Source organism: Cervus elaphus, chromosome 18, assembly GCF_910594005.1.
Source record: "Cervus elaphus chromosome 18, mCerEla1.1, whole genome shotgun sequence".
NCBI classification, from domain to species: domain Eukaryota; kingdom Metazoa; phylum Chordata; class Mammalia; order Artiodactyla; family Cervidae; genus Cervus; species Cervus elaphus.
In genome coordinates this window covers 103833779-103856804 of record NC_057832.1, presented here as the reverse complement: position 1 = coordinate 103856804, position 23026 = coordinate 103833779, and the positions used below count along the sequence as shown (strand labels likewise).

The window sequence follows — 23026 nt, the reverse complement described above, 5'->3', positions numbered from 1 at the left end:
GTCTGAAGGGGTAGGAAAAAGTGAAGACCCTGTACTTGGGGAGCAGGACAATGAGTGAGAGCCCCAGTGACAGGATCGACAGCGGTAGCCTGGATAGCCCAGGAAGCCCGTACTGAGTTCCCACGGTGTGTTACACACTAGGAACTCCAAGTTTATCTTCTCATGTAATGGTTACACCAACCCAATGAGGATCCAGAATCATATCTATTTTACAAGTAAGGAGGCCAATTTAGTTCAGAAAGGCTAAATAATTTCCCTTTGGTGATACAATAACTTGCCTCCTTTGTCCCCAGGTGCGCTTAACTTCAAAGTCAAGTATATACTATATATATATGCGTGTTAGACTAAAGGAGAGAGTCTGTGAAGTAAAAAAGAGAGGTTTAGAGGGAAGCAAACAACCACTATCTAGGAGCCATGTGAGGGTATTCAATGAGAAGAAAGGGGGAAAAATGAGTAGACATATTTAAAAGGGGGACTTAACCCCTGCGTATCAGTACTTAAGATGCACTAAGAAGACAGGAGCATGGGAACCCCATGGGTCAGCCTGAAGCCTGGATGATAATCAGTAGTAACAGTGCAGCAGGAGTTGGGAGGGTCCACATGTTCTTCCTTATAAAGTGAAAGGATTACCAGCATCTCCATTGTTTGTAACAACATGGTCTCAGAAAACTCCTAACATGATGTGAATACCCTGGGCACAGGGACTTTGCACACAATTCTTTCTTCATTAAAATAAATTTCAGTCAACTTTTAAGGAACAATAGAGTACAGTTAAGACTGGAAATGATCGCAGCTGAATCATCATAACATTACTGTTTAGCGTTTCTATTCCTGCAAAATATATGATTGGTTTAGAAACTGGTAAAACATATACCAAGTATACTGGGCATGCCCCAAGTATACTGGGAGTATATTTGGACAGTTCCAAATATTTCAAGGCTCACACAAAAGTAGAAGCTGCATCAATTGATAATAGATAAGATCAAAACAAATTCTGAATTGGGCAGAAGGCGGCCAACTCCTGAATAAGGTATACTTCCAGTGTTAATGCAGTTTTCCCAGTAAACAGTATACTCATGAAACCAGCCAACGACAATGAATTTGGAAGTTGTCACCAAAAGAGGAAGAGGAATGATGAAACCACAGAATGAGAGCTGGTTGAAGAAAATGACAGCTAATGAGACCAAAAAATGATTATGGCGGAGAAAGCCCAACCTCGAAAAGACGATTTGAGAAACTAAATGTGTAGAGTTAGGCTAAGCAACTGCTGAGGAGGAGCTGGTCTGATAACAGTCTACAAATATTTGAAAGTTGTAAATACTGGAGCAGGAGAGAAATTACCATGCACGGAGTTTTAATTAAAAATAATCAGATGAAATCATGACAGGAAAACTCTGGCTTAATGGTTTGACAAAAGCAAAGCTGAAACAGGACAATGTCCCACGAGATCTTGGCTAGGGACATTTTTATTCTCATTTGTGTCAAGGCAGAAAAACAAACAGCAAGGGGAGGGGGAGCCTGGATTTTATCTTTTGTTTGCCATTAAGGCAGAAAAAGCCCATGATAGCGAGCTCTATTCATATTCAATTCCTATTCCGTCTCCTAGAAAATATTAAATCATAGCAGTGCACAAAGATCTCCTGGTTTGCCACAAAACCATGTGTTTGAGGGATGGGGGTGTACAGACACCTGGACCTTGTCCATCTGCATTTTCAATGATATAATTCATTTGTAGACACTTCCACATTCATTCAATTGGTTTGGCGATCACAGCCTTTTGTGTTAAGAGAGACACTGATTCCTGTGCCCTTCTCATTTAACTGATTTGAAGAAGGGAAGAGGAAGATTTCTATCCTTAATCAGGTGTGGGGAAACAGCTGGGCTAACTAGGGACTGCTGAGCAGAAGTGGGCGGCTGTCCTCCCTCTGTACGACACTCAGCCTGGTGTTTTTGTCTGTAAAAACGGAACCTGTGCTAACCCCAAACTTTTGAGACTAGACCTGGCAAAATAACTATAAAGTGTTTCCCAAATAGAAGAGCTACTCAAATTAAAGAAGAAACTTTGGAGGAATTTTGGATCAAAAATCAGTGGCTCTCCACCTTGGCTATTTGTTGGAATTGCCTGAGTGTATTTGAGTGTATTATTTCAGTTCAGTTCAGTCACTCACATGTCCGACTCTTCGCGACCCCATGGACTGCAGCACACCAGGCCTCCCTGTCCATCACCAACTTCCACAGTCTACTCAAACTCATGTCCATCGAGTCGGTGATGCCATCCAACCATCTCATCCTCTGTCGTCCCCTTCTCCTCCTGCCTTCAATCTTTCCCAGCATCAGGGTCTCTTCAAATGAGTCAGCTCTTCACATCAGGTGGCCAAAGTATTGGAGTTTCAACTTCAACACCAGTCCTTCCAATGAACACCCAGGACTGATGTCCTTTAGGATGGACTGGTTGGATCTCTTGCAGTCCAAGGGACTCTATCTAGAGTTTTCTCTAACACCACAGTTCAAAAGCATAAATTCTTCAGTGCTCAGTCGTGTCCAAATCTTTGTGACCCCATGGACTGTAGCCCATGGATTGGCTATGGGATTCTCCAGGCAAGCATACTGGAGTGGGTTGCCATTTCCTTCTCCAGGGGATCTTTCCAACCCAGGGATTGAACCTGGGTCTCCTGCAATGCAGGCAGATTGTTTTACCATCTGAGCCACCAGGGAAGCCAAAATTGCCTGAGATGATGGTTAAAAGCTTTGTACTCTGAGCATATCCCCCAGAGAATGTGACTGGAAACTCTACAAGTCATCCTAATACAAGTCAAGGTTGAGAACCAATCCTTTACAACAGTGGTTCTCAACCCCTGATTTGAATGATTTAAGGATCCCCAGGTGACATTTTGGCACAAATTAAGTGAAAATCTGGAGTGGGGCCCAGCATCAGTATTTTTTGGGGGGAAGAGGCGATGTTGCATTTTGACCATCTTTTAAATTTAATTTTTAATTGGAGGCTAATTGCTTTACACTGTTGTGTTGATGAGTATTTTTTAAAACTCCCCAACTGATTACAATTGACATGCAGCTAACTTTGAGAACTGCTACTCTAAAAGGACATTTTTCAGGAAATAACTTTCACTTACAAATGAGTTTTGAGTCAACAATGCATATTAGAAGGACCTAATGTAAATGAGCTAAAATAAAACTATTTTTGGTGAAGAAAAATTCAGAGAGCACTTTAATCTCAGCACTGTCTTGTCTGAAATTAACATGATTGTACACATTTACTACGGATTGTTTAGCACACATGGCAACTACGAAGTAGCTACAGACCCTAACTGAGTGGCTCAGAGGAGGAAGAAACATCTTCTGTATAAAGGCTTTCAGACCGACAAGATCATAATCTATCAACTGCATAACTGTTTAAGGTAGACAACTATTTTTTTAAGCAAGCTATTCAACTTGTCCAAACATTGGGCTTATAATAGATGCATTCATCATGTTAAAAAAAAATAGTCACTAGAAAGATAGACAAAAGCAATTTGTGGTGGGAAAGTGGAAAGTCAATCTAGAATTCAGAAGGAGCAGTCTAGAGGGGACTATATGAATTGGAGGCATAAAAATCAATCCCAGAACATCACCAGCGATAAGTCACACTGATAGAAGTTTTCCATGATAGATGTGATGAGAATGGTTTTATCTTTGTGCTTTTCCTTCCCAAACCTACAAGCCCAATGTAATCATGAAAAGAGATTAGACAAATCCGTATTGAAGGACATTCTGCAAAAAATCTGACCAGTATTCCTCTAAGCTGTCAAGATCATCGAAAACAAGGAAAGACTAGGAAACTGTCACAGTCTAAAGAGATTATGATTATATGTATTATGATACCCTAGATGAGATCCTGGAACAGAAAAAGGACTTTAGATAAAAACTAAGGAAATATGAATATAGACCTTAATTATTGATAAGGGATCAAAATTGGTTTATCAGTTGTGACAAATTTAAGATGTTAACAGGGAAAACTGGGTATGAGATACACATGGGAAATTTGTACTATCTTTGCAAGTATACTCTAAATATAAAAGTATTCCAAATTAAAATTTCTCTTAAAAATAAATCTCTAGAGTCCCATAATGGATACATTAGCACTCATCAGTGTGGAACCACTGGGCTGGCCAAAAAGTTCCTTTGGGATTTTCTATAGCACCTTATGGAAAAATTCTAATGAACTTTTTGGCCAACACAATACATTAGTAGCTGAAATCTTTTGAGAATCGTGAGGGAAGTATAATGATTGGAGAGCAGTCAGGTTTGAAACAAGCAAAAAGGAAGCCATAGTCATTTCATATTGGTTGGCCTGAACATTTCTAAAGATAATCAAATCAAACAAGAAAATAACCAAATTGCAATAGCAGTCATCTGACAGTGTGCAGATCTGCCAATATTATGAAATTGCACTCCTGCAACAGGGAAATATATGTCCTGTCTTGTGCCTGACTATGTTGGGAGAAATAAAAAGACTCTGAACAAATTATACAAATAGAGCAGTAAAGTCCTATAAGATGCTCTGGGGTGAGAGAATTCCATCAATAAAGAAGTCTGGGGAACACTGCCCTGTCGTAATTACTCCATTAACATATTTTTTTAAAGAATTTTTTTGGACCGTTTAAAAAAGTCTTTATTTGAATTAGTTACAATATTGCCTCTATATTATGCTTTGGGTTTTTGGCCATGGAGTATGTACGATCTTAGCTCGTTGACCAGGGACTGAAGTTTGTATTCTCTGCACTGGAAGGTGACGTCTTAACTACTGGACCTCCAGGGAAGTCCTTCGTTAACATACTAAGATTTGAACAGTTTTACTGTATGCAGGAACTATATTTAATGTTCTTTAACGTTTCTCAAGTGTATTTGATCACTAAACTGTCTTGCCTTTAGCATCAATAGAAAAGTTCTAGAAAATGCTAGGCCTAAAACATACTTCTCTGTCAGGAGATTTGGAGACTGGACAACTGAAGTATTTATCCATGTCTTGATATAACTAAGAGGACATTTCAAGTAAGTTTCTGAAAGCCAGCCGTATGGACTGGCATTATTTTAGATCTTCATCAACAGTGACCTAAGTGATGAGCTGTAACACTATCCAACAGAACTTTCTGTGATGATGGAAATGTTCTATCTATCTACTGTATTGAACTGCCATGTTCAATACAGTAGTCACTGAATATCTGAAATGTGGCTAGTATATCTAAGCAAATGAAGTCTATATTTTAGTTAACCCTAATTAATTTCAATATAAATAACTACACAAGATTAGTGGCTGCTGTATAGGGCAGTACAGTAGCTAGAATATATTCTGCAACATGCTATTTCAAATCTTAAAAGATGTTGCTGTTAAAGTGTTGCACTCAATATGCCAGCAAATTTAGAAAGCTCAGCAGTGGCCATGGGACTGGAAAAGGTCAGTGTTCATTCCAATCCCAAAGAAAGGCAATTCCAAAGAATGTTCAAACTACTGCAAAATTGCACTCATCTCACACACTAGCAAAGTAATGCTCAAAATTTTCCAAGCTAGGCTTCAGCAGTACATGAACCAAGAACTTCCAGATGTTCAAGCTGGGTTTAGAAAAGGCAGAGGAACCAGAGATCAAATTGACAACATCCGTTGGATCATCGAAAAAGCAAGAGTTCCAAAAAAAACATCTGCTTTATTGACTATGCTAAAGCCTTTGACTGTGTGGACCACAACAAACTGTGGAAAATTCTTAAAGAGATGGTACCATCTTACCTGCCTCCTGAGAAATCTGTATGCAGGCCAGGAAGCAACAGTTAGAACTGGACATGGAATAATGGACCGATTCCAAATTGAGAAAGGAGTACATCAAGGATGCATATTGTCACCTTGCTTATTTAACATATGCAGAGTACATCATGCGAAATGCTGGGCTGGATGAAGCATGAGCTGGAATCAAGATTTCTGAGAGAAATATCAATAACCTCAGATATGTAGATGACACCACCATTAGGGCAGAAAGCAAAGAGGAACTTAAGAGCCTCTTGATGAAAGGAAGAGGAAAGTAAAAAAGCCAACTTAAAACTCAACAATCAGAAAACTAAGATCAAGGCATCTGGTCTCATCACTTCATGGCAAATACATAGGGAAACAATGGAAACAGTGACAGACTTTATTTTCTTGGGCTCCAAAGTCAATGCAGATGGTGACTGTAGCCATGAAATTAAAAGACGCTTGCTCCCTGGAAGAAAAGCTATGACCAACCTAGACAGCATAATAAAAAGCAGAGATATTACTTTGCCAACAAAGGTCTGTCCAATCAAAGCTATGGTTTTTCCAGTAGTCAAGTGTGGACATGGGAGATGGACTATAAAGAAAGCTGAGCACCAAAGAATTGATGCTTTTGAACTGTGGTGTTGGAGAAGACTCTTGAGAGTCCCTTGGATGGCAAGGAGATCCGACCAGTCAATCCTAAAGGAAATCAGTCCTTTATATTCATTGGAAGGATTGATACTGAAGCTGAAACTCCAATACTTTGGCCACCTGATGCAAAGAACCAACTCATTGGAAAAGACCCTGATGCTGGGAAAGGTTGAAGATAGGAGGAGAAGAGGACAACAAAGGATGAGATGGTTGGATGGCATCACCTGCTCGGTGGACATGAGTTTGAGCAAGCTCCGGAAGTTGGTGATGGACAGGGAAGCCTGGTGTGCTGCAGCCCATTGGGTCACAAAGAGTCAGACATGACTGAGCAACTGAACTGAACTGAACATAATAACAAGACAGGTGGAGTTTCTAACTTAGAAAATACTTGTAGAACAATTAAAAAGGGGGAGAAAAACTATTTCATTATAACTAAGATAAAATTCAGAAAGGGGTATGTGCAATACCCAACATATTTAAAGCACAGAAAGTCTGGTTACATAAAAGACAATGATGATCAGAAATGATGACAAGTTAATGGCAGGCATTTAAGTGCTTCATTAAAAGAAAAAAAAAAAAGAAAGACGACCTTCCTGGTGGTTTAGGAGGAATATGGTAGGAAGTGCTACCACTTCCAGCACTTAACCTCAGTAATGGTCAAGACAATGATGTGGCAGCAAGTTAAACTGGCAATTTGAGGACTTGTTTCCATTGGAGTTCAGGTAGAGACGTGCAGAGTGATCATTCTGAAACCTTAATTTCCTTATGTGCAAAACATCTGAGTTAGACCAGATGATTTCTAAGATCCCTAGTAATAGTTCCATTCTAAGAAAGAAGTATAATTGGCACCCTTCTGTGTCACTGTGGCAATATTCACAATAACCAAGAGATGGATGAAATATAAATTCCCCCTGAGAGATGCCTGGATAAAGAAAATACAGTATATCCGTACAACAGAATATTATTCAGCCATTAAAAGAAAAAAAGGAAATTCAGTCATATGCTATCATATGGATACACTTTGAGGACACTGTGAAATGAGCCAGTTACAAAAATACAAACACTGTATAATTCCACTTATATTGTTGTTGTTTAGTCACTAAGTCATGTCACACTCTTTTGCAACTCCATGGGCTGTAGCCGGCCAGGCCTCTCTGTCCATGGGATTTCCCAGGCAAGAATACTAACAGTGGAGTGGGTTGCCATTTCCTTCTCCAGGGGATCTTCCCGACCCAGGGGTTGAACATTCATTTCCTGCATTGGCAGCAGATTCTTTGCCACTGAGCTACCAGGGAAGCCCCCGCCCCCCCCACTTATATGGGGGCATCTAAAGTAGTCAACCTTGGGCTTTCCTGGTGGTCTAGCGGTTAAGACTCTGGGCTTCCACTGCAGGGGGTGTGGGTTTGATCCCTGGATGGTGAACTAAGATCCTGCATGTCACACGGTGACAAAAAAAAAAAAAAGAAGTTCAATTAAAAAAATATATATATATATAAAATAGTCAAACTCATAGAAACAGAAAGTAGACAGTGGTTACACCGGGGGTTGGGGGAGAGGGGGAAATAGGGTGTTATTGAGGGGTACAGTTTCAGTTATGTGAGACGGAAAAGTTTCAGAGACCTGATGCATAGTAATAAACACATAATGAACACAACTCTACTGAACTGTACACTTAAACACGGTTAAGATGGTGTGTTTGATGTTACATATTTCTTAACACAATTGAAAAAAACAGTAGTATATAAATAACTGCATAGCTAGTACTGTAATTCATGAACCAATTATAGGAAACAAAGTTACGAGATTTATTTGACCCTGTGGTTTCCCAAAAAGAAGAAAAGATTATGGTATGACTTTTTATTATCCATGTATGTGAGCACAATAAGAACCACAGTAATGGGAGTTGAGGGAGCCAGAGGGAGATAAACCTGGGGTCAAAGGAACTTGCAATGTCAGCCGAATTCAGAAAGGCTAACAGTCAAACCACCATCTGAGAGACTGATCTGGGCTCCTAATGCTGCCAGGAGCCTGAGCCCAGCTTGGTGATTCTGAACTGAGAGACTGGGAGCCTCAGGCCAGAAGTCTTTAACATCCAGGGATGGGCAGGTAGAGGCCAGGGAAATGTTTTCAGGCATATTATTTTATAGAAAAAATACTCAACATTTAATTTCTGAGGCATAGGACAGAAGAAAGAGGTTTAGACTGAAGCAAAGGGAGGTTAATAAAAACTAGATGACCTCCTCAATGGTAAGGTTACTTAAAGAGCAGAATATATAATCAAGGAAGTTGTAGATTCTCTAATCCTGGAGATTTTTATAGAATCCAAGAAAGAAAGACGGGACCCCTGAGGAAGCAAGGCAGTGAAAATAAGCCCTGGAGCCCCCTTCAAGTTCTCTGTACTCTATTTTTAAAAGCAACACCTCCTTAAAACACAGGGATAAAATACAAAAGAAAATCATTAGTGTTCCAATTGAATGCACTTTAACAATTTCTATGTAGGTCACATTTTGCTGAGAATTTTCTTAAAGTTAATTTCAGAGTTTTTATTTAGTATTCTTACAAACAGCAGCTATTACAGAGGACAGATAGTCTGTGCCTTTACTACAAAGTTGAAACTCTGATCAATGAGGGGAGATACCTATAAATCTAGATCCTGAATGTCCAACTCTAAATATGGTCCTGCTCAACTTCCTTGCACTGAAAGCATATTTGTTAAGAACAGATCCTGAACATAGAGATTCTAGAAGTGGGAGTGGGAGACTGAGCCATGGGTAGGGAGATAGAGAGTTAGAAACCAAGGCGTATACAAGGAGAAACTGAGAGACCCACGAGCCGAGGCCAAGTTAGGTCAATCCAAGTCTTCTCTAGGACGGCTTCAGGAGCTCTTAGTAAAAATGCTCTTTTTGTCTGGGATCAAATAATCCTGGGGCTGCTGGTGGCCAAGAATGTTACCATATGAAAAGGTCTCCCCTGAGATGAAATAAAGAGAATACAGCAAAAATAGAGAAAGGGGGAGAAGCAGGGCAGGCGCGTAAACAGGTCTGTTATGTACTGTTATCTTGTGAACCTCCGCATTCAGCCACATCTGAAGTCTTTGATTTACCAGTTTTATAAATCAAAGAATATTTTTTGTCCTTTAATTGGGCTGTGACTGTCACTGGGCTTCCCAGGTGGCTCAGCAGGAGAGAATCTGCCTGCAATGCAGAAGATGCAGGAAACATGGGTTTGATCCCTGGGTCGGGAAGATGCCCTGGAGGAGGGCATGGCAACCCACTCCAGTCTTCTTGCCTGGGAAATCCCATGGACAGAGGATCCTGGTGGGCTAGTCCACGGGGTCACAAAAAGTCGGACGACTGAAGTAACTGAGCTCTCAACAGAAAGGATTTTAAGTAGAGTAAGTTTAAGGAAGACTGAGCAGGAGAATACTGGGAGACATGGAGCAGGAACCAGGACTGTGGAAGGATGAAAAAAGATCAGTGTCTCTGGTGCAGTTAGGATCTACATGAGGTAAGGAGACTCTCCTCAGTGTAAAGAAGACAGAAGGGTGTGGGTGCAAACACTAAAAGAGATGGAAAAACTATCTTTGAAAAAAAAGGGTCAACTCTTATTTCCTGGGCACATGGCCAGCCATGCTCTGCCATTCTCCTTTACTTGAAATATTTCATAAAGACATGAAATATTTCAAGTGGAGGAGAATCCTGTTGTAATATCTAAAGAGATTTTTGTTTTTACTATGAAAATAATTTCTGCAAACTTTCTCCATGTACCTTAATTATAATAAGGCACGGTATTACCATCCAAAATAGTTAAACAGATGTGGACAAAAAATAAACTTTTACACTTCTTTTCTTGACTTTTCCCCACCCTGAGTCTCTGGGAGTGCTAGATAAAAAGGCTGGCATTTTCTTCATGCTATCAAGTCTCCAGACTTGGCAATACTTTTGTTGAGGCAATCATGTGGTTCACTTTTCAAAAGAGTATAAAGAGCTGTCCCTGATTCCCTTTCTAAAGTCACACTGACATGGAACAATCAAGGCAACCCATTATCAGAGAATCCCTTGCTTTGTTCAAATTATAAACAGCAATGGGCATCTCTGCTGGGAATTCGAAGACTAGACGAGTGTGGGTGAGCAAGGCATGTTGCTAACGGAATAAACCAGGTGTGCGCGATGCTTTGTTTTAACAAAGACAACATAACTAGTGATTACAGTTCACTTGGGTTTTGCGCTGATCGTCAAAATGCTGACAGTCACTTAAATCACTCACTGGGTGGAATAATCACCCTGAAAGGAACTGACAGGGTACAACTTATATTATAAAATGGAACTGAGCACATGAGAGGTATTAACGGGCGTGGTACGAGAGATCTTTGTCAGAAAAACAGAGATGATAGAAGGCATGAATTAGACATCAACTGTACTGGGGACTCTTAGTGACATGAACACAACAGCGGGATGGTGCAATTACAAAGTTGAGCATAACTATGAGAGCATGTCTTTCTCTTCTGAGAACAGATGAAGCCAGGTTAGCCTGTGTGAATCACTCGGTGGCTTGCTGTAGAGGTTGTGTGTCCTATTTTGCCTGTGGAACCCTTTTAGAATAGAAACTGGACTGCTGTGCCGCCAAAGTAAGAGATTGCACTATTAATTATTAGACTTGGACGATCCACCAAACGAGAGGACTCCTTCCAGTCGTCACTAACACACCTGCCCAAGCAGCCCTACATTTCAAGAGTCAAAGGAAACTGGGACAGGAAGCATCTGGTTCCTTTTCAGAGCTGTTTATTTGGCAAGGAGCAAAAGGGGAAGTCAGCTCCTCCCTGATTTTTTTTGTTGTTGGTGGTGGAGTGGGGTGAGTCTGGGAGATAAAATAGCTAATTTCAACTACTACTTGTGACAGGTTCCTTGATCTGAAGAGATCACAAAGTTGAAAGCCTCCCAAGGGTATCTACTCAGGCAGAGTCTGCTCAGACCCGATACTGCACCCAAGCTATCCATAGTAGATGAATATACTTCCAAGAGTAAACATGTACAATTTTATTATCAGCTAAAAGCAATATTCTAAATAATAAAAGTATAAAAATAAAAGTATTATCAAAGAGTAGTATTTCAATGAGATTTCTAAAGCAGAATACCTAACATCAAAAGCCCCCTCCTTCCGTCCTTCTTCCTCACCCACTGTTGACCCCCAGGACAGCTACACAACCTGCGGGAGATCGTAAGTAGTGAGCATTCAAAAGTCTCCTAGACTCTGCCCATGAGACTCATGTTTCAGGAAATAATTTACTCTAGTTTATTTCATCCACATCTTCTCCCTCTTGGGTCTTGAAATCATGGTTCATCAAGTAATAATAACTTTTCAAGAGACAGTGATAAAAAATAACTTTCTTTGAAGTTCACAGTCCAAATAATATAAGCTTTTCCTTCTAATAATCTTCTAACAGTTCAGTCTAATATTAACTTCAGAGTTGATTTAGTTTCTTTCATGTTCTTGCTGTTATTTTGCTTTTTTCTATCCTGTTTTCTGTCCTTCCATTCATGCATTCAAATCTGCCATCTCCTTTATTCCTTCTATATATCACTTTTTTCTTTGCCTTTAACTGTTTAACACTTAACTAATGCTTTAAAAAAGTATTTATGCTATATTTAATGAATAAATTTTGTGCCCCAAAGTTTTCAAATTATTTTGAAACAACTGATCATTGGTCCTTGATAGAAAAACAGGTTTCCTATTTTTACTTCAGACCATATCCCTTAATTCCCCTGAAATGTATAATGAGGTTATCTTTTAGCCATCTCTTACCTAGAATAATTGTTTTTCTCATTGTCTGTTTTCTAGCATCTTAACCATTTCTATTAATATAATTGTCTTTTTAGATACTTTTGATTTCTCTTCTATCAGTTGAAATGAAAACATCAGCCAAATATACAACTTTGAGCTCTGAGACATAGTTTCTACCTTTAGGAAGTCATAAGGAGGACAAAGCATACTGCTTTCTGTTCTTGAGACATGGTGGTTCAATCTTGCATGATCCTGGGTTTCTAAGGTTTAATGTCAAGCTATGCTGACATGGACCTTTTTTGGCTTCCCACGCCCCAAAACACAGAAGTCAAGATTTCTTTGTTTCACAGAACCGCAAAGTACCCGAGGCTCAGGACAAGCAGAATCCCTGCATGGATCTTCTGACAACTTGGACATGCGCCCCTATGGAGACGTGTAGACACTCTCTCATCTCAAATGAATGTACTCAGTCTAGTTTCTCAGCTGGCCCCACAAGATCCACCCCGCCAATACTCACTCTGGGACATAGAAAGACTGGAGAAGGCTGCCTTTGTTCGGCCTGCTAACCATTCCAAGCTCTCGTGCATGTTGGCCAAGGCTTTGAGGTCGCTGACGTCACAGAGGATGTCTTGTGGAGGGATTAATTTATCACCCAGGTTTCCAATAAGAACTTCCGACTCCTTGCCAAATGCTGCCCTGCACAACAAATCAGAAACACACTTTACTTACAGCCTCGAAAAGACAGAGTTGGCAAGACTTTCTAACGCTTGTCTAGCAAAGATGGTTGTTATCATCACTATCTTACAGCATGCTATTTTTCCTAGGTTCTATTTTGTGAGAACATTATCATATACATATGCTGGCATTATCATATGCATATGTTTTCTCCTGTTATAAGAGAAAGAGTCATTGGAAGAATGAAGAAGAAGAACAAAGTGACCCCGATACTTGTACTCCAACCAGTGTGGGCCTGATTATACAGTGACAGTCCTTGAGGATGGCTTTGACATCTGCTCTTTTGTAGGTTTTCTTCTTGCCTCTTCTGCTATGGAAGTTGACTAATAGGTTAGGGTGTTAGGTATATACAATGTTTGAAGGTGATTATAATATATGAAACAGCCATATTAACTTGGCAGCTAGAAAATGTTTTAAGCTGTTCAAAAGCAAAGAGGGTCCAATCTCTTTAAGAAAGCAGATTATAGTTGAAATGGATGACAGGCCTCATTCACTGATTCATTTTGTGGTTGTTGCTCAGTTGTGTCCAACTCATTGCAGCCCCATGGACTGCTTCATGCCAGGCTTCCCTGCCCTTCAACATCTCCCAGAGCTTGCTCAAACTCGTCTCCCTTGAGTCAGTGATGCCATCCAACCATCTCATCCTCTGTCATCCCCTTCTCCTCCTGCCTTCAATCTTTCCCAGCATCGAGGTCTTTCCCAATGAGTCGGCTCTTTGCAGCAGGTGGTCCAAGTAATGGAGTTTCAGCTTCAGCATCAGTCCTTCCAATGAATATTCAGGGTTGATTTCCTTTAGGATTGACTGATTTGATCTCCTTGCTGTCCAAGGGACTTTGAAGAGTCTTCTCCTTGTTCTAAAAAAGGATTGGAGGCAAGGAGGCTATAAAACATCTATTTGTATAGAGAAACCAGTACAAATCAGTGAAGGATCCTTTAACTGTCTGGAAAATATAACCAAGTGCACTTCCCATACAGTCCAGTATCTTCAAAATGTTTCTGTGGTTTCCTTTTGTGGGGAGGGGATGGGTTGAAAAATCAAGTTATATGAGGTTAGAGAAGAATGACACTGGAAGTGACCCAGCCACTGTACAAAAGGAGGGATGGAGGCTCAGAAGATTAAGTGTTTCGCCTGCATGGTACATAAAAATTAATCCATATTTCTCTTTCTTTCAAAAACATGGCTGAAATGATACAAGATGACTGAAGATGCTATGGGGAAAAAAAAAAAAACACACACAACATTTCTTTTTGGGAAAAGTACACACAGGTAAATAGAAATGGTGAGAAGAACAGGTACCCGAAATTTTCTATAAGTCCCAAAGCTTTTGAAACTCACAATACCTTGAATGAACAGAGCAAGAGCATTATTTAAGAACAAACCAAAGTCAGTTTCAAGCAAGCAGTGATTATTAGCAGCTGACAATATGGTCAGAACAATGCTTAATTCACACATAGGCATGTAGTGCCCAGCAATAAAGGAGGGTGCTCAATGTTGAAAGAAGTAACTGCTCTGAATTAAATGCTTATTAAATTGTTTTTAAATGCTACCAAAGAGTGGCTCATGATAAGACTTCTTGTTTCAAAAGAGGGTAATATTTTTTAAAATTAATTTGTTTGTAATTGAAGGGTAATTGCTTTATAGTATTGTGTTGGTTTCTGCCAAACATCAACATGAATCAGTCATAGGTGTACCTATGTTCTCTCCCTAAAAGTGGGTAACATTTTTTTTAAGGAAAAGTCACAGTTGATTGAGTTGGGTAAGCAGTGGCTACGGAGGCAATTAACACTGCCATGGACAGAGCATGGGAACTCTGGGTATGCACACAAACCAAACGTAAGGGTGGTGTAACAGGTCTTGGTGGGACCCAAAAGTCTGAATTTCTCATAAGTTTCAGTCTCCTTCCCTGGGAGACACACTTTCTTTGAATAATCGGGGTTACAGCACAGGTTTCTAAGTCAGGCAAACCTGGGTCTGAGTCCTCAAACTGCCATTCATTTGCTCTGTGATGCTGCTTAACTGCCCTGAGCATGGTTAGCTAGGGCTAATGGTACAGCTGATGAAGTGATTTAAAGATCTTCACTGGGAAATTCTCCGTTATTACAAAGTAGAGCAAAGAATCTATATAATCACCTCCCCCGTAGCCATTGTTCAGCTTCAATTACTAGCAACCCATGGCGATTCCTGGTGGCTCAGACGGTAAAGTATCTGCCAGCAATGCAGGAGAAGCCAATTCAGTTCCTGGGTTGGGAAGATCCCCTGGAGAAGGGAATGGCTACCCACTCTAGTATTCTTGCCTGGAGAATCCCGTGAACAGAGGAGCCTGGTGGGCTACAGTCCATAGGACTGCCAAGAGTCGGACACGACTGAGTGACTAACTCTCACTTTCACATGGTGAGTATTGTTTCATTTATTCAGATCTACTCTCCATCCCCCTTGGAATATTTTGAAGCAAATCATTCAGGTGATGTTAAATGCATAACACAGTGCATGGAATTGGATGAAAGCTAGTAAGTTGTAGTCATTATTATTCTTTAGTCTGTTGAGATGACGGGTTTATTTACTGTCAACCCAGGGTACGCTGTGATGAATAAATTGAAATAGATGGGTGATCAGAAGTAAATAAATTAGATAACTAGGGCTAGGTTTACAAATGGAACCTTGTAATATCATAGCAAAAGTTGCCATGTCTCAGAGTCCAGACTTCTCAGAATCTTGAAGAGGTAAGTCACTGTGACAGAAACCACCAGCTGCCTACTAGATCTCCAGGCTGCCACACCTTCTCAGTCAAAGGATCTTGACTGCTGCAGTAAGCAACGTACCCAATGTAAAGTCAAAATAAACCAAACCAAAACCCTGCTCACTTTCCCAGCCTCTCTTGTGGATGTGGCGGTCAATGGGATGTAAATTGGAATCAGGAAACGGACTGCTGAGAAAGTTCTTCCAAGCAGTCTTACCGGCAGGGACTTCTTTTGCCTCCCCCTTTCTGGAGTGCAGCCAGGATAAGTGAAGCTGCAGTAGCTCTTCTTCAAATACCAGGTGACCTTGAGTATGAAAATCACCCTGAGAATAACGGAGCCAAAGGCAGGAGGACACAGAGGCACCGATGACCTCATAGAACTGCCATGCAGACCCAGATGATACATTTCTGGGCTTCGTGTTATAATAGGAGAGAAAATGAAACCTTATTTGTCTAAGCCACTGCTATTGCAAGTTTCTGCTACTAGCAGTGAAATGTAATTTCAACTGACACAATTATCTAATTAGCATAAGTGATGTCATCTGCAGAAAACTTTCCCTGAATTTAGATATCCCTACAATTGAGTTACTGGGGAAGGCAAAACAATATCTCCTCCATGATTTGAGCCTAGCAGACAGTCATAATATCTTCCCCTTGGCTGTTACTCAGTCAAGTTGTAAATACTTAGTTTTCTCAATCCGTCCTTATACATCAGCTCTCCCAGTCCCTTAATCATCTTTGATAGATATAACACACAAAAAATTGCCTCTGAGCTGGCTAGTTAAAAAGCAACAAGGGATGCAAACTGGCTTTGAAAAAATAGGCTTGGAGCCATTTTTATGCATGTAGGTGTAACCCTGGGTGGAAAGTGACAATCAAGACAAATGTATTTATGTAGCAGTCTAATCTGCTTATCTGGGGATCTCTGGGCTTAGGGCATGTCTGCTGTGCCTGCCAGCACTCACGCCTGTCCCATTCCCCTTTGGCTCACAGATTTGCTTAACTCCCTCCGACGGGAAAGCAACAGACGAAGAAGAATACTAACTGCCTCGTGTTGAATACATAGTAGACATCTCATTTGACAGGAATCCATAATCACCCCCTAACAACCTGGAGAGAGCACCACAACCATGACACGGAGAATAAATGATTGACAGCTAGAGCCATTTCACACGAAAAATCATACCTTCGAGGATTCGAGTGTGTCAAAGAGTTTGGTGGACGGTTTTCATGTGTTACAATAACCTTAAGGGGATGGCTCTAGCTGCTCAACTACAGATTTTTTCCTAAACCCTCTAATTTATTAAATGAATTATGGCATATCCACACTATGGAAAACTATGCAATCATTAGTAATTATTAATACATAGTAGAAAATACTTGGTACCAAGAAAAAAGCTTGATACTGTATACTTTTAGTCATAATATGCAATTGAGTCAAATAAACGGTTATAAAACTGTATGCACTGTATATAAAAAGAAGAGAATTATGTATCTATATGAACTGAAATAAGATTGGATACGTATCTGTCAAAATGTTGCATGACCTGATTATGCTTTGTGCTTCTCTGTATTTTACATACTTGCTCCAAAGGACATATTTACTTTATAATTAAAAACGAAAAATTGAAAACCCTACAACAAGTGAGAAAAACCTTTCAAACGTATGCATCAAGCATTTTAGCCTGGAAAATTAGAGGACTTGGGTATTGCAGTTATCTGAGCCAAACCGGAGGCAAGTTTGGTTGGTCTCAAGGCTGGTTTGGACAGTGGCTCCAGCAGCTTGCTCAACCTGCAATCAGTAGGGATCCTTTCCACACTGTAGGTGGGAATGTAATTTGGTCCAGCCACTGTGGAGAACAGTTTGGAGGTTCCTTAAAAAAAAATAGACGTATCATACGATCTAGTAATCCCACACCTGGGAACATACCCAGACAAAACTCTATTTGTGTATTTGAAAAGATACACGCACCCCAATGTTCATAGCAGCAGTATTTACAATAGCCAAGACATGGCAACAGCCTAAATGTCCACCAACAGTGGAATGGACAAAGATGTGGCATGTGTGTGTGCGCATATATATATATATCTCTCTCTGAATCTTACTCAGCCATAAAAAAGTAAAATAAAGCCATTTGCAGCAACATGGATGTCTCTAGAGATTATCATACTGAGTAGGTCAGAAAGACAAACATCATAAAATATCACTTATAAAAGTAATACAAATGAACTTATTTACATAAAAGAGAGACTCACGGACATAGAAAATAAACTTACGGTTACCAAAAGGGAAAGGGGGGTGGGGATAAATCAGGAATGTGGGATTAGCAGATACACACTACTGTATAAAAAATTGATAAAGAAGGACCTACTGCATAGTACAGGGAACTGCATTCAGTATCTTGAAATAACCTATGATGGAAAAGAATCTAAGAATCATCTATATCTATACCTGAATCACTCTGCTGTACACTGAGACACTGCACATCAACTATACTTCAACTTTTAAAAAAATGTTAAAAAAAAAAAAAAAAAGATGGTGGTCAGCGTCTACCTCGGAGGTCTCACTGTCAGGACGACTACCTGCCAGCATCCGGGTTAGCAGTGCTTCCTCTTTTTAGATCTGAATTTTTATTTAGCCTTCATCTTCTGCTTATTATGAAAGCACATTGTTTAGTGAAGGTATTACATATGTTTTGTGTGAAATGGGCAGCAGAGTAATCATTACCTAGAGAAGGTGAAGTAAGAAGAGTTCAGTTATGGCCCAAAGATTATCTGGCATACCCAGGAACAGACATCAGAACCCAGCACTCATTGTTTCAGTCACTGAACCCTATCTGAGAAGTCACTTTTATCATCAGCAGGCCAACACACTCACACAGAAGCCTAAGAAACTGAAGGAAGAGTGTTGAACCTGTTAAGTTTTCTTTTACCACACAATTATAATCTTTAAAGAGCCTGAATCTGACAAGAATTCATTTAAGAGAATTTTGCCGAGAGTGTAAAACCTGTTTAACTTAATCTTACCACACAATCATAATCTTTCAAGAGGTCTAGCTGACAAAAATTCGTTTAAGAGAAGTTTGCCAAAGATGCTGCAAACTGTCTCCATTTAGTCATTAAGTAATTATGTTTTTTTCCCTGAAATCTTAGGAAGGAAAAAAAAAAGAAAGAGTACACTCTCAGCAGACTTAATGGTGCTGAAAAGAAATAGCGCAAATAGTTTCAAAGTGGTTTGCAGATCTAGGCTATAGTTGACCACATACCATATATGCTCAGACCCTCTCCACTCCCCAAGTCTTCTGTTAGTACCATTGCTTCCCTTTGCTGACTCTGTTGTAAGATAACTGCTCCCAGAAACAGGAAACACTGCCCAAAGCCCCCTGTGATCCAGAAGACAGCAAGAGGAAGACACAGCCAGGCTCAGATGGAAAAGCAGATCATCAGACTTCTTGTGTTCCGGAGGGGGCCGTGCTGTACCCACACTGAGGGTGGAACTGCCTTCCTGACCTGAAATGTTTCTAGCAGCACCATTACCAGGAGATTCACTCAAGCTCTTCTTTGTGATCATGATATCCTATTCAACAATGTTTCTGGCCAAGAAACTTCTTGGGTGAAAATGGCTGATGCAAGATTCAGCTATGGTCCAGTTGGGAGACAACTTTCACAAGGCTGCAGTGCTGGAGTACTTGACCTAGAGATCAATATACAGTGCTGCTTTATTTTCCCCCAAGAAAATATGTATCTGGAAACCCAAGGGCTAGAAGTAGGAATGGTCCCTCTTCTCATTATTAAAACCATCCATGGAAGTTCTGTTACTGTTCTCACAGCTTTGGGCTAAACTGGTCTAGAGGCACTCAGAAAGGAATGCTTCCACCAGAAAATACAACAGTGACTAAATTACATGGGAAAGAGAGACTGTCATCTGGCTATTTCAGGTTTCTCACACTACTGAACCAATAGGTGGAGAATGGGGTCACTCTGATGCCTGGAAGGACTGATCTCAATTGCCAAGGGCAAAGAGAGTTGCTTCTATGCAATAAAGGCAGACAGCACTACATCGGATTCACTGGAACACCTTTTAGTATTTCCAGGGCCATAGTAACAATAGTTCCTCGTGACTCAGACGGTAAAGAATCCGCCTGCAATGCAGGAGGTCCAGGTTTGACCCCTGGGTCAGGAAGATCCCCTGGAAAAGGAATGACTACCCACCCCACTATTCTTGCCTGGAGAATCCCCATGGACAGAGGAGCCTGGTGGGCTATAGTCCATGGGCTTGCAAAGGAGTAGGACATGACTGAGCGACTAAACAACAACATAAAACTTACCATTTTAACCTTTTCTAGGTGTACAGTTTAATGGCATTAAGTGCATTCACAATATTGTGCAACCTGTATCACTATTTCCAGAACTTTTCCATCCTCCCAAATAGAAACTCTATACTCATTGAAGGGGAACTTCCCATTCTCTCTTCCCATTCCCCCCAGTCCTGGTAACCACTATGCTACCATTTACCTCTGTGAATTTGCCTATTCCAGGTACATTATATAAGTGGATTAATATATGTCCCTTTGTGTCTGGCTTACTTCACTTACCATAACATTTCAAAGTTCACTCATGTTGTAATACATATCAGAATTTCGTTCCTGTTTAAGGCTGTGTATTTCACTGTGTGCATGCCACATATTGTTTATCCTTTCATCCGAGGATGGACATCTGGATTGTTTCCAGCTTTTGGCTATTGTGAATAATGCTTCTATGAACACTGGTGTCCAAGTATCTGTTTTGAATCTCTGCTTTCAATCCCTTTGAGTATATGCAGAGAAACAGAATTGCTGGATTGTGTGGTAATTCTATGTTTACTATTTTGAGGAACCATCATACTGTTTTCCAGAGTGGTTGCACCATTTTACATTTCTACCAGCAATGCACAAGGCTTCCAACTTCTCCACATCCTCATCACAATTTGCTATTTACTGTTTCATTTTAACTTTTAAAATGATAGTCATCATAATGAATGTGAGGTTCATTACAAACTATTTTACATGAGGAACTGGTGGCATTAACTTTTTTTCTACCTCAGAGGTCACCACATATAAAGACTCACTTCTGCCTTGACATGGGGGACTGCAGAGATACTAGTTCTGAGGAGAATTCAATGATGAATGAGGCGGACTCACTTTTGTTGGGGGTGGGGGATGTCCTTATATGATGAATTGTTAACCTTGTATTAGGCAGAAATATCAAGTTTTAATAGATACAGAATAAAAAAAGGGGTGAACCCTGAAAGCCCTAGGCTTGTTTTCCCTAAGACCCATTCCTCACTTTTGCTCTGCTCCATATCTGGAGTCAGGGGCTGACTCTGCAAGCTGTGTTCCAGGTTCTGACCATAGGGGACCGTGATGGGAAATTGAAGGCTAAAGGGAAAGGAGAATCCAGGGCTTTTCTGTTCCTTCCCTCCCCTCTGCCTCAGGTGATGTTTCCAGCAACAGACACATCTCCTTCTTGGTTCTAGCTTCTACCATGCTCCAATTCCTTTGACTAATTTGTGTTCCAGTAAAAACCTCTTCCCCTTGGCCCCCCAGCTAAACAGAGGCAGTGGCTTCTGTGAGAAGCAACTCTATGGGTTCTCTTAATGTCCCCTGTTTGACACCCAGATCCTCACTGTCCTATGAAACCAATTCTCTCCATTTAAATTCAACTTGAAGGAAATTAAGGGAATGTCATTGTTTAGTTGTTAAGTTGTGTCTGACTCTTTTGCGACACCATAGTCTGCCAGGTTCCTCTATCCATGGGATTTCCCAGGAAAGAATAGTTGGGTGGGCTGCCATTTCCTTCTCCAGGGGATCTTTCCAACTAGGTATCAAACTCGCATCTCCTGTATTGACAGGCAGATTCTTTACTAGTGAGCTACCAGGGAAGTCCAAGTTAAGGGAATTTTGTTGGTGTTCAGTAGCTCAGTCGTGTCCAACTCTTTACGACTCCATGGACTGCAGGATGCCAGGCTTCCCTGTCCGTCACCATTTCCCATGAGTTTCCTCATGTCCACTGAGTCAGTGATGCCATCCAACCATCTGGTCCTCTGTCATCCCCTTCTCCTCTGGCCTTCAATCTTTCCCAGCATCAGGGTCTTTTCTAATGAAAAGGGATTACTTGAAGGGATTTCTGTTTTCTAGGAAAGACCTTGACTTATACTGGACCTAGTAAGATGTCTGGTCACATTCAAGGCAGCTGGAAGTTGATTAAATTCTTTGGCATGGGATTAATTAGTTCTGTTGTATAGGTAGAGAAACTGAGACATGTTAAGATAACCTGTAAAGATCTCTTCACTATTATCTGTCAGAGCTTAAACTGATGAAGGCTATAAAAAGGTCAGGTCACCTACCTAAATTCCTAATAATACTGGGTGATTCTTATGAGATGTGACAATGCCACTTCCATCTATCACTCCTGCTTTTTACAACTGCTCAATCTTCAACACTTTCAAAACCTGTCTAATTTGTCTGTGTCAAAAATAATGGAGGTGGTAACCATTCTGAAGAGTTCTTTCCTCAGGTCTTCAAAAACTACCTTTCTAAAATGATCCTGACTAAGCCCTCAAAAACAGGAAGGCATAAAACAGCTTAGTTATCGATTATAGTATTTTTTTCTTCCTAGAAACTGCTAAAACTCATCACTAAGTCTATTCTTCAATGGTTTTCATTAGAGATGATCATGTGAGTAGCTATTTTTCATATTTAATAAGTAACTGCTCCTCTTCAGAAATGTGTCTCCTCTTTCACTAATCACAATCAAGGATTTTTCATTTGCTTTCTTTGTTTACTGTCTGTCCACGATTTAGAAGCTTGCAATACTCTTGATACACTTGCCAAATAAATATATATACATATGTGTGTGTGTGTACACACACATACAAATATAAATATTTTTGGTTATAGGGAAATTGGAGTTTCTGGGTTGCTTACTCAAAGATGTCAGCCAAAGAAACTAATCATGACTGTTATTAAGGTGTGTTGAGGGGGTGACCACCAGTTCATTCCCTTGTGCTTTTAAATCACCTTGTTCCCTGGGACAGACATAAAACACCAGACTTAAGGAATCATGGTGCTTTAACACTGAGAAGGATCTTGGAAAATAGTCTAAAGCAGAAGCCATAATCCTGGCTAGACATTAAAAACTTAACCAGGGAAGCTTAAATCAAATACCTGATGCCAAATTTGACTTGTAGAAAGTTTTATTTAATTGGTCACAGGTGGGGCTCCGTCATGGGCATTTTTTTCTTTAATAAAATTTTTTAAAAACTCAACATTCAAAAAACAAAGATCATGGCATCCGGTCCCATCAC

General features: G+C 40.3%; 1 protein-coding gene across 2 annotated transcripts in view; it reads right to left on the bottom strand.

Annotated features, from left to right (window-relative positions):
• Positions 1-23026, bottom strand: part of EXOC4 (exocyst complex component 4) — an 811527-nt gene that overhangs the window by 110330 nt on the left and 678171 nt on the right. For both annotated transcript variants that reach the window (XM_043871686.1, XM_043871687.1), the window contains exon 14: positions 12726-12904. In XM_043871686.1, coding sequence (XP_043727621.1) covers positions 12726-12904 — 179 coding nt within the window. The remainder of the gene's footprint in view (positions 1-12725; positions 12905-23026) is intronic.